Source organism: Buteo buteo, chromosome Z (assembly GCF_964188355.1).
Source record: "Buteo buteo chromosome Z, bButBut1.hap1.1, whole genome shotgun sequence".
Lineage (NCBI taxonomy): Eukaryota > Metazoa > Chordata > Aves > Accipitriformes > Accipitridae > Buteo > Buteo buteo.
Genome location: NC_134204.1, coordinates 84,680,540 through 84,696,793, shown reverse-complemented (window position 1 = coordinate 84,696,793; position 16,254 = coordinate 84,680,540). Strand labels below are relative to the sequence as shown.

Here is a 16,254-nt window from a genome sequence, read left to right as displayed (position 1 = left end):
GGAAGATCTGGCTGGCGGACAGCCCCACAAATGGCTTTCATATAGCAACAGATGAGTTTGAAAATTAATTAAAAGCTGAAGATATAGCTAATAATAAAGCCTTCAAGGATACCTCACAAATAAACAATTATTAAGCTGGCAATACACAGGTGTGAGGAACATGCTAGTGATACTCTAATTTATCCACTCTACTCCTAAGAGGTAATTTTAGAAGTGGTTTAGCCAGCTTTGAAAATGTAAGAGTTTGAAACTCACAGCTACCATACCCAAAATCTAGTATTTATATTTAGCTATTACTATTTGAGCCTGTCTTTTCAGTTTTAAATTCCTGGCACCTCCATTTCATGTGCAATACGAGCACTGCTGCCAGCTTTACTAAATTTACAAACAGTGGCATTTTGATTTCCGGCGCAGAGCTTTTGGCATAGCATCCCATTAACAACAGCACCAGTTGCACTAGGAATCCGTCTGCTTGGAGACCTTCTGCCCTGAAGATCTGACAGTTTAGTGCAAAGAATAACAACATCACTACAAATATAAAGGGCTGTAAATGGTAAGACACTCTCCCTTCCTACACTTGCAAATGAGACTGGCCAGGAATAATCAAATTTGGAGGCAGAGAAAATAGCAGTGTATTATTCCTGTGGATTTTGTAGCCCCTAATTGTCCTTATCTTTTCAAGCCCACCTTCCCTGGTCACCTAACCAGGTTAGGCATGGGAAGCAGATACAGCAGACCTGGCTGCATGTCCCTTCTGGAAACACCATGGTCGACTAGCAGAAGAGCAAGTTCTACCTCTACCACCTGAAACCATTGCAGGAGGATTTGCTCTCGCTTGCTCAGTGAAGCACGTAAGCACCTAGAGGCAGGATTCACACAGTCAGCAAGCTTCCTACTAGCTGGTAGGAAACATGCAAGAGGAGAGCTGTATGCGTGTTAGGTAACTAAAGGCTAGAGGAAAGTGCTTAGTCAGCCGTGCATCTCTTCTCATTAAAGTCATGGCAAGCTCATTGGCCTAGGAGGCAAGAAGGCAATTTTCTAGCTCATCTTGCAAGTTTAGAAGTAGAGACCTGAATGTGGCTCTCCAGTTCCTGGAAGCATACCCAGAGGGTCATTCAGTATCAGGTATTTGAGTCTACTTGCCAGGGAGCAGCAAGGACAGGGGTGCTGCATGAGAGGACAAGCTGGAAGCTAAGGGCAACCTCAACACAGGTAAGGATAGGGACCTCCCCACGGAGTGCAGGGATGCTGATGGTAACCGGGCTGATCAGCAGCCCAGTGATTGCCAGACAACTGCAAGGTGATGACTCAAGCTCAAGGCCAGGCCACAAAGTCCAGTCAGTAGGCCAGCAGCAGCAGCAGCACACAGCACAAGGGCAGGTCTGTCTCCAACGCAGCTCAGGCAAGGACCAAGGGCCTCTAGGCTGAGCTCCAGGAACAACATGCAGAGGGGGTGTGGGTGGGGGTCCCAGGTGAGACAGGGCCATTTGGGGCTGTTGGTATACTCAGGACACTGACACTAGTGCCCCCACCCCAGGTATGTATTCTCACCACTCAGTCAGTGCTCTCCTTTTCTCTCTGGCCATGTAAATGTGTTGTATGAAGCACAAAAAATTAATTTGTGGGTATACCTGCTTGTTTGTTTACTATACAATACCTACCACCTTGATGTGACCAGCATGGACTGAGCACACAGCTACCAGCAAGGCGTCCCGAGACCTGTATTCAGGACCTGTACCAAACACCCTGCTCCAAACTGGGGAAAAAAATATTTCAAAGCAAACATACAATTGCTCAGATGAATGCATCTAATTGCAGATCTATCCAAACAGCAAGGAGTGAAATGAAAAACCTGTAATAAAAAATTTCCCTACAGAACAGGTTGAGGATCAAACCTGCCTGTAATTTATGCTTTTAGTTGCAAAGCTACTAAAGGTCAATGACAAACTCCTTACAGTGACCCTGCCTACTTGATCTGTGGACCAGGTAATAGAAACAGACAGCCAAACAAGCCTCATCTCTGCTCGACTTTGCTCAGGAAAAACACAACTTGAGCATGCCTACTGAATCCAGCTCTTCATATCCAACAGTGCATACTCAAGGTCAACCTGCTACTAGTTTATTACTGGAAAACTAGGTGTCTGCAGATGTAAAACACCTTCAAAACGTGCTGTCAGTCCTGACAGGAACAGGCCTGAAATGCCTGAAGGCATTTTTTCACTGCCTGAGTCTTTTCAGTGAATCTAGGGAGACAGCTTAGCACATAATTAGGAAAGATTTGAACATCCCTATGGTCCAGCTACTAACACCAGTCTATGCTGTTTCAGCACTGGTTATAAACAGTCCACTCTGCTCAAGGCATCCCAAATGGCAAGGCGCAGGGGTCACCCATTGTGTCACAGACCAGAGCACAGAGGCAGCACTTTTTCCAAGTCTGTGTTTTCTTATCAGTGAGCTGTCTCCCACCCACAGAATATGTAATGTTGGCTCATTCACTGGTTTGCAAAACACAAAAGCATCAACGGCAATGAGAACTGGAATTACATATTAAGGTCTTCAGTCTTCATGCGATACAGATTGCTTCCCTGTAAAATTTTTAGGAATGTAAAGTCAGTACAATGTCAGAAAGACTTATTTTTTCCATAAACTCTGAATATTATGTGTGTGTATATACATATTGCAAAAATACGCTTATGAATCACATCTCTCCTCACGATCCTGAGGAATCTGACGCAGCGCTCCCAGAGCCCCTCTTGAAGCTGCACAGCGAGCACCAGTTCTCAGTTGACAAGAGACCAGGCCACTTCACCAAAGCACTGCCGACACCCAGGCGCGCCGACAGCTACCGCAGCGCAGGCCAGTGCCCGCTCCCCGGCTCCGGACGGCGTGAGAGCCGTCTCACACAGCTCCTCCACAACCCGCCATACTTCCACATCCAAGATGGCGCCGTGCGACCCAGCGGCGGAGGGAGCGGGCAGGGCCCGGCGACGCGGGGAGCATTCTGCCACAACCACGGCACACCCAGGCTGGACAGGGGCGCTCCGAGGTGCCCCCGGGAGCCCGCCAGCCGTGCTGGGAGGCGGGGAGGGGGGAAGCGAACGGTGCCGGAGCAGCCGCCGCCATGACCCGCCGGCACGGCCTCTCACCTCTGCCCGCGCCGCGCAGCCAAAGCCCCGCCTGCCGCCGAGACGGCGCAAGAGGAACACCCTCTCTCGCTTGAGTGGCAGCCTTTCAGCCAATAATTAGTCGCTCGGCGCTGGGAGGCGGGAAGATCTCCTCTAGCCTCCAATCAGGCGGCGGTGGCGGGGCGAAGAGGGCGCGGGTTGGCAGCCGCCGGCGTTGTGCCGCGTTTCCAAGGGGAAGGGAGCGCGGCGGGGGCTGTGTGGAGGGTCCGGTCCGGTCCGGCCCGCCGCGGCCCGGCAGCAGCATGAGCTTGGCCTTGAGGTCGGTATGAGCCGGGTGGTCGTCCCGTGTCGTGTCCCCCCACCCCCCCCATCCCCTTCGGGCCCCGGAGCGCGGGCGGGGCGGTTCTGCTGAGGGGGCTCCTCGGGGGGCGGCCCGGGGGAGGTGATGGCGGAACGCGGGGTGAGGCGGGCAGCGGCGGGGCCTGGGTGCTGGCGAGCGCCGGTGGAGGTTCTCCGCGGCCCCCGGCCGCTTCTGTCTGATCCCTTCGGCGGGGGTCGCGGGGCAGGTCAGGCCCGGCAGCCGTCTGTTCACCGAGGGGGGGTGCGTCTGGCCTTGAGAGGGTCGCTCCTGGATTGTCTGAAGTAATGTCCCTTCAAAAAGCCTTTTAGTAGGCGTTAAGTTAGGCCGTTGAGCTTCGTTGTTTGTTTGGGTTTTTTTTAATTCCGATTCAGTAACTTGTGTAAAGGGGCCTGGCTTATGAATTCTGTACCTGGCAAGTCCTTGCCTTTAAGCGTCATTGATATGGTTGCTCGGCCTACACGATCCTTAGTTTTCAAGTCTGAGAACTTCATGCTTTGTAGGGTAAAAGTGGTTGTAGAAGAAGTGGCACTAAACTACTTGCCTTTAAGTACTGCTCCATCTCGTGAAAAAATTATTTTGTGCTGAGCGCTAAATACATACTTGAGTAGCTAGCTCCTTCTTCCAGAAGAGTTCAACGTTAATCTGCTTTCAGGCTTTTAAATGGATTTCATTATCGCAGCTCACGAAATGTGGGCTCTCTGCATCTGAGCTGCTCTCCCAGTCCTAATTAGGTAGCCAGCTCAGAGTTATTTTAGTCCTTCCAAAAGCTAGAGTAATCCAAAGCCTGTGTGAAATCATGCTGTCCCAATTGGTCTGCTAAGGATTTCTCACTCTTTGAGGATGTTGTGGTCTGAGGCAGGTCCTGCTTGTGCAGCTTGCACTTTTCTTGTCTGTATTTGGAATCTTTACTGGTGTAGCTTCAGTGGTTGTTGAAAGCTAAATCACAGCTGTGTGTTTAATCGTTGGTTTTGATTAAAATTAGCAAAGCCTTAACAAAGGAGACAGAAAAGCAACTCCTTACAGGAGATTGGAAAATAAATATCCTTGAAAAGCAGTTTTCTGTTCACTTGTCAGTAATTTTTATGCATTGTACAGTAGGTGACACAGAACGCATTTTGCCTCTGGTGCAAATAAACAAATGAGTGTAAAAAGCCTTTTCTTGACAGCATAGAAAGGCCTTCTGGAAGTCATCTAGTCCAGCGTTCTGCTCAGAGCAGGTCTCACTCAAAACTGAATGAGGTTGCTGAGCGCCTTTTCCAGCTGGGTTCCAGAAATTTCTGACCATGGAGACTCCTCAGTCTTCCAGTGCAACTATTTCAGACCATGGAGACTCCTCAGTCTCCCAGTGCAACTATTTCAGCACATAAATACTCGCACTGGGAAAATGTTTCCACTTAGATGCAGCTGCAGTTTCTCCTCTCATTTTGTAGTTGTTGTCTCTTGTCCTTTCACTGTGCTCATCTGAGGGAAGCATGTAGCTGTCCTCTGCGTAATAACCCTCTAGATAGTGAAGGACAGTGCTTAGATCCTCTCTCCTTAACCCTTGCCCACCTAGTCCCTCTGCCCCACTCACCCTGGTCCTACCAAACCCAGCTCGTTCAGCTTCTTAAGCGTGACATGCTGCAGCCATCAGGGACGGTTGTCTGCCTGTGACTGTATCCATTTTCTGTACATCTCTCTCTTACTGGGGTGTCCACAGCTGGACTCAGTACATCTGATGTGGCCTCATGATCACAGAATGGAGGGGATTTACCACTGCAGTTAGCCATGCTTATCACAGTGACAGTATGCTGCTGAGCTTCACACATGCCCACATCTTTCAGGATTGTACCTTGAGTACGGTAACAGCCTTATTGATATTTCCTGTTACCTCAAATCTACTATTGTTTTTTGTGTTTTGTTTTTTTTTTTTTTTTTTTTAGAGTTCTTGCTTTAAAATGGACACCTTCCAAGCAATTACTCTGGATACAGCAGTCAATCTCATTGATGTGAATAAAGCCCAGTTACAGCAAATTTTACCCTTTACTAGCTTGGTCCAAAGTATCTTCTATCAGTGCCATCCTTGTCAGTTTTTTCAACTGTTGTTGCCAATATACAAATAATTTATTTTCTGTCTGTTACCTGCAAACTTAATCTTTTTTCTAGACTAGCTAAGGAAAAGAGGGCTGTCTTTGAACAAGAGCTGCTGACTTAGGGGTGGGGGGGGGGAATTGTCTCTGTATATAATTTGTATATACCAAAACAGAGCAAGAAGTCTTTAGAACAGTGTGTATGTGTGTGATTTTAAAGGATTAAAAAAAAAAATACCCATAAATGCCATTTATCTAAGAACTGTTACTGGCAGCAAAGCCGATTTGTGGCACCTAACACCCACTTTAGTAGCCAGACAACCTGGTTGTCTGGCCTAGTTAAGCGTCCAGCAGCCTGTCTGTCTCGAAATTCTTTCTTCTAAGCAACAGTTTAGAAGCAAAGTGTTTTCAGGAGTTGTATCATTTCAACTGCTAATCTAGTTTGTAACCTCAAGTATTCTTTTTAACTGGTAGTTTTTCTACCTTCTTTTTTTGTTATTAACCAAAACACCTGTGTGGATTTTATTTTGGGTGGGGGAGTGGAGGTGTCATTCAGCTTTCACAAAGGAATTGTCTATTTCAAGTGTTATTTTAAACTGGGAGGGCAAGCTAGGAAAAGATTGAATAGAGAAGGTAATGATCTGTGCAATTACGGTGAGTTTCTAATTGGTGGAAAATGTTATCTACAGTGGTATCTTCCCAGTAGAAATCAATTACACTTAATTTCTTCTTATACAGGAATGAGCTTTCAGCAGACAAAACTAAAAAGAAGAAAAGAAGAGAACTGACTGAGGAACAGAAGCAAGAAATTAAAGATGCCTTTGAGTTGTTTGATACAGACAAAGATAGAGCAATAAATTATCATGAATTAAAGGTAAAAGTTTTTTTCGTGTAAACAATTTTATGGCAGATAATATATATTTGTTTCTTAGTGAGTTTTTAAGATGTTGGCTGTATCTTTAAAAAATGTTCCATGTTCAAGATCTCTTGCTGGGCTAAAGGACTGAGGATATTGGGGAGCGGGAGGGGGGAGCAGGGAGGGCAGGGCAGGAGGGTGAGGAAATACTGGATTGGTAAGAATGAGCTTTTCTTCCTACACTATTTACTTGACACAGTAACAGAATTGCTGTAGCATCCTGCATAACACTTGTCTGAATGCTCCCCAGGGTTTAAGCTTGGACAGATGACTAAGTGGGAAAAGCTCCTGGAAAGCTGTTTGGTTCTTTTTAAAGGGACTGTATAGTATAAAGCTTGGTGTTGTGAAAATCCACAGGTTTCAGGTGCTTAGGAAAAAGATGTAAATCAAATTTGTAAAACTGTTGACTACAAGCCAGAGCTTAGCCACTTGCATTTTTCAGCAGGGAGCCTATGACTTGTAGGAGTGAGGTACGCTATTTGCTGTGCGTGTGGGAAGCTCAGTAGTTGCTCTTCTCAATGAAGGCTTCTCCTGTTGATAGCCATCAGCAAATGGAGGTTAGGATGGCAGTCTTTCCTAGTAAGTACCTCTAGGAGTGAGTACCTCAAGTGAGACCTTGTAGTCTCTAGAAGTAGTATGTGAAGTTTATTAAACTCTCTTAAAACCTTTTATGAATTTTTACTCTAATTATACTGCATTGAGAACAAAAAGTGGCTTTGGAGAGGCCAGTGTTTCTGTCACCTGCTGGGTGAGATTCTTTTGGGAAGGAATACCTAATCCAACCGGTTTGGTATCCAGTCCACATTCTGGCTCTACCAAGTAACTCCAAGAAGGAAAAAAGAAAGAAAGAAAGAAAAAAAAAGGTCTTATTTTTACTTTAATTGCTGTTACAGGAATGTCTTGGGTATAGTGATTCTCTTTTTATTTCAGAATTCAAGTATTTTATCTTTGCTGGAGGCCATAGTGAGTGGAGTAGTACTGGTGACTGCTTCAGGACTGTTAATATGCTTTTTCCAGTTACGGCATGCTTTGAATTCCCAGCTGTCATGATTACTTGCAAAGCTGTTTCTTAGCTGTCTTAATTACTGTGGTCCTGAAGATAATACTATAGAAGAGGAGAAATACATAAAGAAAAGAATATCTCAACAAAATAAGTACATAGCATAGATTTTTGAATGGCTACATTCAATAGGATTGTGGTTTTCCACTTCTGGTTTAGTGTATGCCCATCAGTATGGAGGAAGTCAAGGTAGTGTGTGCTGAGAAATTGCCATCTCAGTTGAAATGGGAAACTAAGTGTGTAGTTCTAACCCAGTGGAAAAATAAAAAATAGGTTGGTTTATGTTGTTCACTGGAAAAGCAGTAAAGTCACTTGTAAGAGGACTTATAAACCTACGAACGTATACACACTTAGTATGAATACTGAAGAAGAATAGTTTGAAGAATGATTTTCAGTTTTATGTTTGAAAAAGGGTCAGCACTTGAAATGTTTTTGAAAGTGAGGAAAATAAATCTACTGTCCTAAGAAGCATTTGGTCCAGTCTGTAAAATCCCTGAAAATGCAAAGGCTAGTTTTTTCACTGTAACTTGATGTTTCACTTGCTAATAGTAGTTTTAGGCAATTTTTATATCCAAAGCTTTTTTCCTTTTTTCTTTTCCTTTTATTAATGTTATTTATTATTGTTGCTAAACCACTGATACGCACCTTCTGTCTTGGGCAAGAAGGTAATTACTGAAAATAAAAAGATATCTGTTAAATCCGTATTTTAATCTTCATATATGGTTGCACTTCCATTTTATTCCAAAAGGTGGCAATGAGAGCCTTGGGTTTTGATGTGAAAAAAGCTGATGTACTGAAAATACTTAAAGATTATGATCGAGAAGCGACAGGCAAGATCACCTTTGAAGATTTTAATGAAGTTGGTATGTGTTTGATTGTGTACCTTCAAAGAAATTCAGCCTATAGTAGTGACTACAATTTGGAAGCAGTACTTTGTGTACTTTTTCAGTTACCTAGTATTATTAAGAAATAGAAGTGGGAGATTTCATTTCGTATTTTTCTTAATAAAAGTCAATACTGGAGGAAAATAAATCTTTGTATTCTGAATACTCAGTTTGATATGTAGAGATGAATGATAGCCACAGTATAAAAGGAAATAGAGTATACACAGTCCTAATCTTTTTCAAACTTGCACAAAGGAATAAATGCTAACTTAAAATGTAGATATTCTTCTGTTTATGAATTTCGTGGGGTTCTCCTTCCTGCTGTGGAAAAGTACTTGGCATTGAATTTCATGGGAAGAAGTGTATATACAGAGAAACCATAAACTGAATACAGACTTCATGTATAATAAAGATAACAAAAATTGAAGAAGGTATTAAGTATTGTACTTAAGGATTTTCAACTGTTGATAAAACCAGTGCAATTCCATTAGGCTGTTTCATTCATCTGGAGATTGTGTATTGCTAGTTTGACATACTTTGATTATGTAGTGATCTGCAGAATTTTTAAAGATTAGACTTTAAGTTTCTTTGAAGATTTTTTGTTTGTTAAACATAATTTATACTTTTGCATACAATTTGTGTTTACAAAAAAAATAAGCTCTCTGGGATTTCTCCATGTATGGCTTTATATGTCTATTTCATTATTCTAGTCCATGTGTTCAAATTACTAGATTTCTATAAATTTTCTGGGAAAAAAAAGAAGTACATGCATATTTGCTTTTGGCTATGAATAACAATCTACTTCATGTGGCAAAACAGTTACTGATTGAAATGTGGCAAATTTTAACGATTTAACAGGTTAGGATTGGACAAAATGTGTTGCTAATGACAGATAACATTTTTGTAATTGTATTCCAGGTTACAACAAATTATAAGTCAGAAAAGAACCAAAATAAAGCCTATGGGGAAATATATGTGATCAGTCCTGATTTAATTAAAAAAAAGAAAAGGTATTGATTTAATAGTAATAATAATACCACTATAATTACATCATTATGCTATAATATTGTATGATTGAATATACTGTAATTACTGTGTAATTCTTTTTTAATTCCTGATGTTCAGTCTTTTCATTCTTCATTGTTTCCTGGTTTTGTCCTGGCTATCAATATGGACATTTAATAAGTGCTGTGAGAAGCTAGGAAAATTCTTGTAGAAAGCACAATATATACTTGGAAGGCAATTGAACCTGTCCCAAAACTTGAATACGATTTGAGTGCTGCTATGACACAATATTACCTTGACACAAAATTAAACGTGATACTTTTTCTAGCAGAAAGATCAGGGAGTTAGAGAAAACAGCTTATAGAAGCTTTAATTGTGAAGAGCTGCTGAATATGGCTAAGCAATTCTTGAGCCATCAATTTTTCATAATTTTATGTTATTTATGGTTTTAAATGTAGAAATGGCTGATCTGAAATGCATGAAAATGCAATTACATTTTGCCTTGTTTTGTACAACCATGTTACCTGTAGTATTTGGAGACCTAGTGTTTTATTGTTCTTAGCTAACATTGCAGTTGTCTTTTTTCCACAAAAGGTAGAATTTTTCAAATGATGTAATACTGTCATGTAGCGTAGTTTTAAATGAAAATACTTAAATCCCTCAGATTTACAGTAAATTTATGTAGACATACAAACTTCATTGCTGTAGTGAGCTTATATGAGCTTGAATCTAATTTTTTCCTGTCAAGTTCGCTAAACCATAGCAGACAATCCATCTGCAGACAGCAGCAGATGCTAAGTGGTTCTTTATGCACAAACGGGGTTGATGTGTTTTTAATGGCTTGATGAAAGTCATAAATAGCGAGCCCTGTAATACAAGACTAGCAGGTACAAAGATGTGAAGATATATTACAGTTCGTTGGTCTGAAAGAATTACTAGAAAAATATTTTATGTGGCAAGTTTGTCTTTTCTGTTACAGAAACTGACAAATGGTTGTGATAAAAGAAATAATAAAGACTGATTCACAATTAACACCTTGCAGTTCATAGCAGTGCCCTTTTCATAACCCCTGGGCTTGGGTTTTTTTGGTTTTTCCATTAGTGTGGGTTTTTATCTGAAAGAGAGGTCCCATGTGAATGTTTTCCATTACTTAGTGTTTCAGTGTCCTCTCCAAGTCAAAATTCTATCCTGCTCAAAACTTACAAAATAAAAAAATTTGCACGTCTTCATCTGTCAGAGCTAGTGTCTTTTCTGGAAGGTAAGTTTGGAACAGAGGAGGCATGTGTATACTTTGAATTCCTATTGAAAAGTGCGTTGGAAACATGACTCTGTCTAAATTGCCATGTAGCTTTCCACTGCAACAGGTATGTCCCAAAAAGAAGCTGAGCTTGGGAAAAGAGAGATGAGAGAGATCAGATAACAGTCAAACAAATATGCACATTGAATAGAAATATAAAAAATGAAAGAGGGTGAAATCAGAAGTACCTGTTCTTCCTATTGCCTCAGTCTGCTAAAGTCATTCTGAGTTGAGCTTTCAGAATTTTTTAGTCTAACTTAAGTATCCTTCTTATAGTGACAGACTGGATATTGGATAGAGACCCACAAGAAGAAATACTCAAGGCATTCAAATTGTTTGATGATGATGACTCTGGTAAAATAAGTCTCAGAAACCTGCGCCGAGTTGCTAGAGAATTGGGTGAGAATATGTCTGATGAAGAACTACGGGCTATGATTGAAGAATTTGATAAGGATGGAGATGGAGAAAGTATGTGTTAGCAAACAAAAACCCATATAGTCTGTTCTTAATTTTCTCCCCTTTTTAAATGTGGTTATGTTGTGAAAATGTCATCTTTGGTTTCCTTTTAAATAACTTTCAGCTCAAACTTAATTTAACTTACAAATAATGGAAATTGTTGGTTTTGACAGCTACTAGTCCTGGAAACACATCTTGGAGTCTAAAAATTAAGTTGATTTCTAAAGTTGATTCACCACTAACTCTTATTCAACCAATGTCTATTAAAAGATGGGTGAAAGTGTAGTTGAAGGTGGAAGTAATTGAACTGGTACATGGGAGATTCCATGTACCTACATTACATTTTAATTTCCTTATAAATCAGTAAAAGGATTACAGTGCTAAGAGAACCTCTCTTGATCGCCTAGTCAATATTTCTTAAGTGGTGATGTGTCACTGTTGTGATTTCAGCATGTTAGTCAGATATGGAGTATTAAGCTAACAAATCATGCTGGATGTACCCTGGGTCAATGCAGGATCAGCTTGGATGGGTCTTTAACATACTTCTGAACCTCAGAGAGCTGAAGAGCATAGCGTGAAAAATGGCTCTGGGCAATAGACAAGGTCCATACAGAGTGGGCTGCGGATGTACTAGCTAGATAAAGATATGAATTAACAAATCCAGTTTGATACTATGCTTATTAAATCTTCATGAACACTGACACTTAAGTTTTTTTCATTGACTTGACAACACCCTTCTGGTTACACCAGAAACCTTAGTATCTGAATTTCAGGGACCACTCACTTGAGACCATGCACAAAAACACTGCATTTTTAACAGTCATTGAAACCTACTTCTCAGTTTTTCTTTCAGGATGGTGATTCATGTCTGAGATCTCACTAGCAGTTCATCAACTTTTCCAGTTACAATAGTATTTCTACTTGTGAGCTGCCACATCTGTGGGACTCAAAACTCTCATTACTAGTGAAAAAATAAAAAAAATTGTGCTGTCAGCCTTGTGACAGGCACTCCTCCCCACTATGCTGTTTGAGATGGTTGTTATCCATACTTGGGAATACAATTACTCAAGTACTGAAACAACCCCTTTTCTTTAAAGAGCAATAGCAGGACATTTAAACATGGTCAGTGGTGTGTAAATGCAAACCTTCTGTTCCTTTGTAGTGGTGTAAATACAGAGCCTGGAGACAAAGATAGTGAAAGGTCAGTGATTCAACTGCCAGAAAAGTGTTAATGTTGACATTGTTACTACTAAACCAAGTGTTGAGAAAAGTGTGTGATTTCTTTCCTTCTGGAGCTATGGTCTGAGGCCAAGGTTCCTTAATAAATCCATGCTGCATAATTCTCCTTTTCCTCTGTGTTCCCAGCTGTGTCTTCCCACCCATTTCTTGCACTGGCAGAATCTGATCCCACTGGTGAGGTGTTTAAGGGAGCTAAGCCAGGGGAAAATAAATCATTTAGGTTTTTAAGTGTTATTTTTCTTGCTGCTTAGATCCCTGAACTGTCTCACTGCTTGATCAGATTTTCTTGGAGCTGCATCCTGAGAAAATAGATTTTGTTTTTTCTCAGTGTTTCGTGTAAGATAATTGAAGCAGGTTAGTATAGTAAAAGCTGCAACTCCTGTTTTCGGGCACCTGTCTGTGTGCAGTGACACACAGGATTGCAGCTGCGCATTCTGGTAGACAATAGGATACCTATTAACCTTCTTTTCAGTAGCTGTATAGCAGGCAAGGAATGATGCCTATTTTCTCAATCCGATAGACTGATTGCTAGTCTAGGTAGGGTTGTTTGTTTCGGTTTGGTTTTGTGGGGGGTTTTTTTGTTTGTTTGTTTTTTAAGGTGTAGCTGTAGAGGTGAGTGAGAGTAGAAGTCATCTGCAAGCATGTTTTGTTCTGTGTCACTCTCCTGGAGCTGCCAACTGAGATGTCAGCATCATGGATCAAGGATGTTTTTTGTCATGTGGCTATCTGGTCACTACAAATTGAATGTAGACCATGAGCTCCTTTCAGGAAGGTTACTGAGTCATAACTCTTTCGGGTCAGTGCTACATTTTTTAATTCAAATTGATCAGCTAAGAATGGGTGGCTCAGTTTCTCCTTATTCATTCATCCATTCATTCTCTTTGTTAGAGCATTCAAGCACAAGATTGAATATGGAAGATTGACAGCATAATGTTTGTATATGGTGCTGTTTATCCTTATGGTTCTGTGTGTTTTCTGTTCTTTAAAGAAAACCGATGCTGTTTATAGCTTTTTGAGATTCATTCTGAAAAAGTAAATAATCCTGTGAATCACTGTTCCATTTAACTTAAACATCTGGGTCATGTAGAAAAATCTTTCTGTCATCTAATTCTCCTTCTTCTCCTGCCAAAATAAATCTGAAAATGTTAGTCCGTAGCATTTTTAATTGATAGTTCAAATAAAGGAGTAATAGCCCTTGTGCTTTAATACTGTTCTTACATTTGAGAGATTGTTTTGCTCATGGTGTAGTAAGGTCTGTTGTGTGATACCCAGGCTACTTGAAACCTTGCGTTTCCAGCAAAACAACTGGAATATACTGGTATACTGCATGTAAGTTTCTGTAGAAGAAAGTATTTTTGGCATATTTCTATCTGCCTTAAAAATGTAGTTAGTCTTATTTTTGTATTCTTGGTTTTAGGAATGACTTCTGTTTTGGAGTACCACTGTTTTTTAGAAACTCCATGCTGTCAGTTCATGCAGCTTTTTGTTATCTTGTGTGGATGCATCTGTAGGAAACACAATTCAGTCTTAGGTCTCAGATTTTGGCACAGAATTAGGGAAAAAAAAAACCCTACACTGAAATAATATGCTCCTTTAACTATCTAGAGCCTAAGTCAATGTTTTCTTCATATTAGCTCTGATACTAGTTTGTTCTTCTATGATCACTTATGTAATGGAATTGAGGGAAATCTGATGCTAGGAAAGGTTGTGATTGCTTCTGATTTCATTGTGCTTAACTTGTGAACAGCTCCTAAGTCTGAGGAGGACTCCTTTAACTATCTAGAGCCTAAGTCAATGTTTTCTTCATATTAGCTCTGATACTAGTTTGTTCTTCTATGATCACTTATGTAATGGAATTGAGGGAAATCTGATGCTAGGAAAGGCTGTGATTGCTTCTGATTTCATTGTGCTTAACTTGTGAACAGCTCCTAAGTCTGAGGAGGATTAATGGGGATTAACTGGGCTACAGGAATTCTAACTACGCTTCACTTTGCAGTTTGTTTGAATGTTACAAAATTTGATTGTCATTATAGTACTGTATTTCCACTCTGCAGTATTGTTTAACAAAGATCTATTAAACCAGAGAGTATTTTGGGGAAGACGTTTGTATTTGTGCTGTTACTGTGACAAAGCTGTGGAAATGCTTTTTAAAGTCATATGGACAACATAGTGCTTGTGTAGTAGAACTTGATGTAGCTATGTGATGGACTGATATTTCAGAGTATAGGGTCCTAAGCTAGACTAAAATCTACTTGTTTCATATTCTTTGACATGTGTCACAACAGGGCAGATTTAGGTTTATTTTTTTATTCTTTAACAGTTGAATTTGTTTAATGTTACTCTAGCTGTAAATCTAGCTCTTACTTTGCAGTGTTTTGTTTAGAAATAGCTTGGGCACATTGGCTGGGACAGATGATTGTCAGGGAGAATTCTTCATACGTGTCTGGTCTTTTCCATACCACTGACTGACTCTAATCATTCCCTACTACAGTAATTAGTTGCAGAGTGAACATGTTCATTGGTTAACTCTTTTACAGTGGCTCTGTTTTAACATATGACTAAGGTCAATAGCTCAGGTATAAGTGCAGCAAAATAATTAATGACTGCTAATTAATTTATTATTATGACTTAATTTCTTCAAGTACATTTGTGTAAAATTTCTGTTAATTATAACTGAAGAATGAAGAAAGTTCAGGTGGGGAAGAGCTTGTCAAAAGTCCATTTTAATTCTAACTGATTCATGGAATCATTAGTAAATGATCTTCAAATTAATTTTTTGTTTGGCAAGTGTTGTAGGTTTGAGAGAGGGAGAAATAGCATAGTTTCAGGTGGGGGGCCGGTTTGGACGTAAATGCCTGAATCACAATTTTAAGAATAAAACTGAATTTGATTGTAATGGGAACTGCAGTATTGTTGATTGAGAAGCACTTACTTAATAAAATTTATCTACCATTTTTAACATTTTAATAGATCTTAAAAAAATCATAAGTATTGTGGTTTTGCATAGCCATCTTTTTACATTTCTCAGTGTTTTTTTTCTATCGTGTTTTACTTTTAGAATATTTTTACTTTCATAATTAGAAGTAATAGCTTGTTATGTTATATGTGAGCTAGATTCTGGCCTAAATATTCCACATAATTAAGCTTGCGTTCTGGCTTTTGCTTTTATATGAAAAAAAAAAATATGCAAAATCTCTGTTGTTCTAGAAGTAAAAAATGAAACTTATAAACCCTGATGAGTAATGGTTCAGACACAACAAATACTAACTGGGAAACCTTTAAGTAAATAGTATAATACAGATATGCATTATTTTCTTTTATGGTTTATGGATGTTTGCTGTTTGTCTAATGATTTTCTCTTTTTCTACAGTCAATCAAGAAGAGTTCATTGCTATTATGACCGGAGATATTTAGCATTAGAAGAAAAGAAATGAACTCAGCACAAAAGGGAGGAGTCATGGGCAGCTTCCATTACAATGTTTTGTACTTCCATTCATTTCTGTAGCCGGAGTGATGCAGAAAATTACTTTCCTCACAGGACCAAAATAAAGACAGGTTACATGCACTGATAGTTTGGTACTTTGTATCATTAAATATTATCAGTAGAGTAATTGATTTATCATTTTAGAACAAGTAAGTAATGCTGCATTTCAGAATGTTTGACTACTCATTTGTACAATAGCTTTGTATAAGATTTCTAAATTGTATCATATTCTAAGAACCTTTTGAGGTTGACTTTGTGTTAGCATTAGCTGTGGCCTTAGTTTTGATACATAAGGTTTGACAAACTTCCATTTCAATAAAATGTTCTTTACTATTGCTGCTTGACAGTCTTATTCTTG

At 40.0% G+C, this 16,254-nt stretch overlaps 1 protein-coding gene across 1 annotated transcript; it reads left to right on the top strand.

The window, feature by feature from the left end:
• The first annotated feature begins 3,309 nt into the window (after positions 1 to 3,309).
• On the top strand, positions 3,310 to 16,229 carry CETN3 (centrin 3). Its single transcript, XM_075020034.1, has 5 exons — positions 3,310 to 3,444; positions 6,294 to 6,429; positions 8,280 to 8,394; positions 10,994 to 11,185; positions 15,783 to 16,229. Exons 1-5 carry the CDS (start codon positions 3,428 to 3,430, stop codon positions 15,824 to 15,826), a joined length of 504 nt encoding a protein of 167 aa, XP_074876135.1. The 5' UTR covers positions 3,310 to 3,427; the 3' UTR covers positions 15,827 to 16,229.
• The last annotated feature ends 25 nt before the right edge of the window (positions 16,230 to 16,254 follow it).

Excerpts from the sequence above, each read along its gene's own strand:
- CETN3 (XM_075020034.1), top strand. Across the intron at positions 6,430-8,279 it reads TAAATTATCATGAATTAAAG|GTGGCAATGAGAGCCTTGGG; the intron begins GTAAAAGTTTTT and ends TTATTCCAAAAG. Across the intron at positions 8,395-10,993 it reads TGAAGATTTTAATGAAGTTG|TGACAGACTGGATATTGGAT; the intron begins GTATGTGTTTGA and ends TCCTTCTTATAG.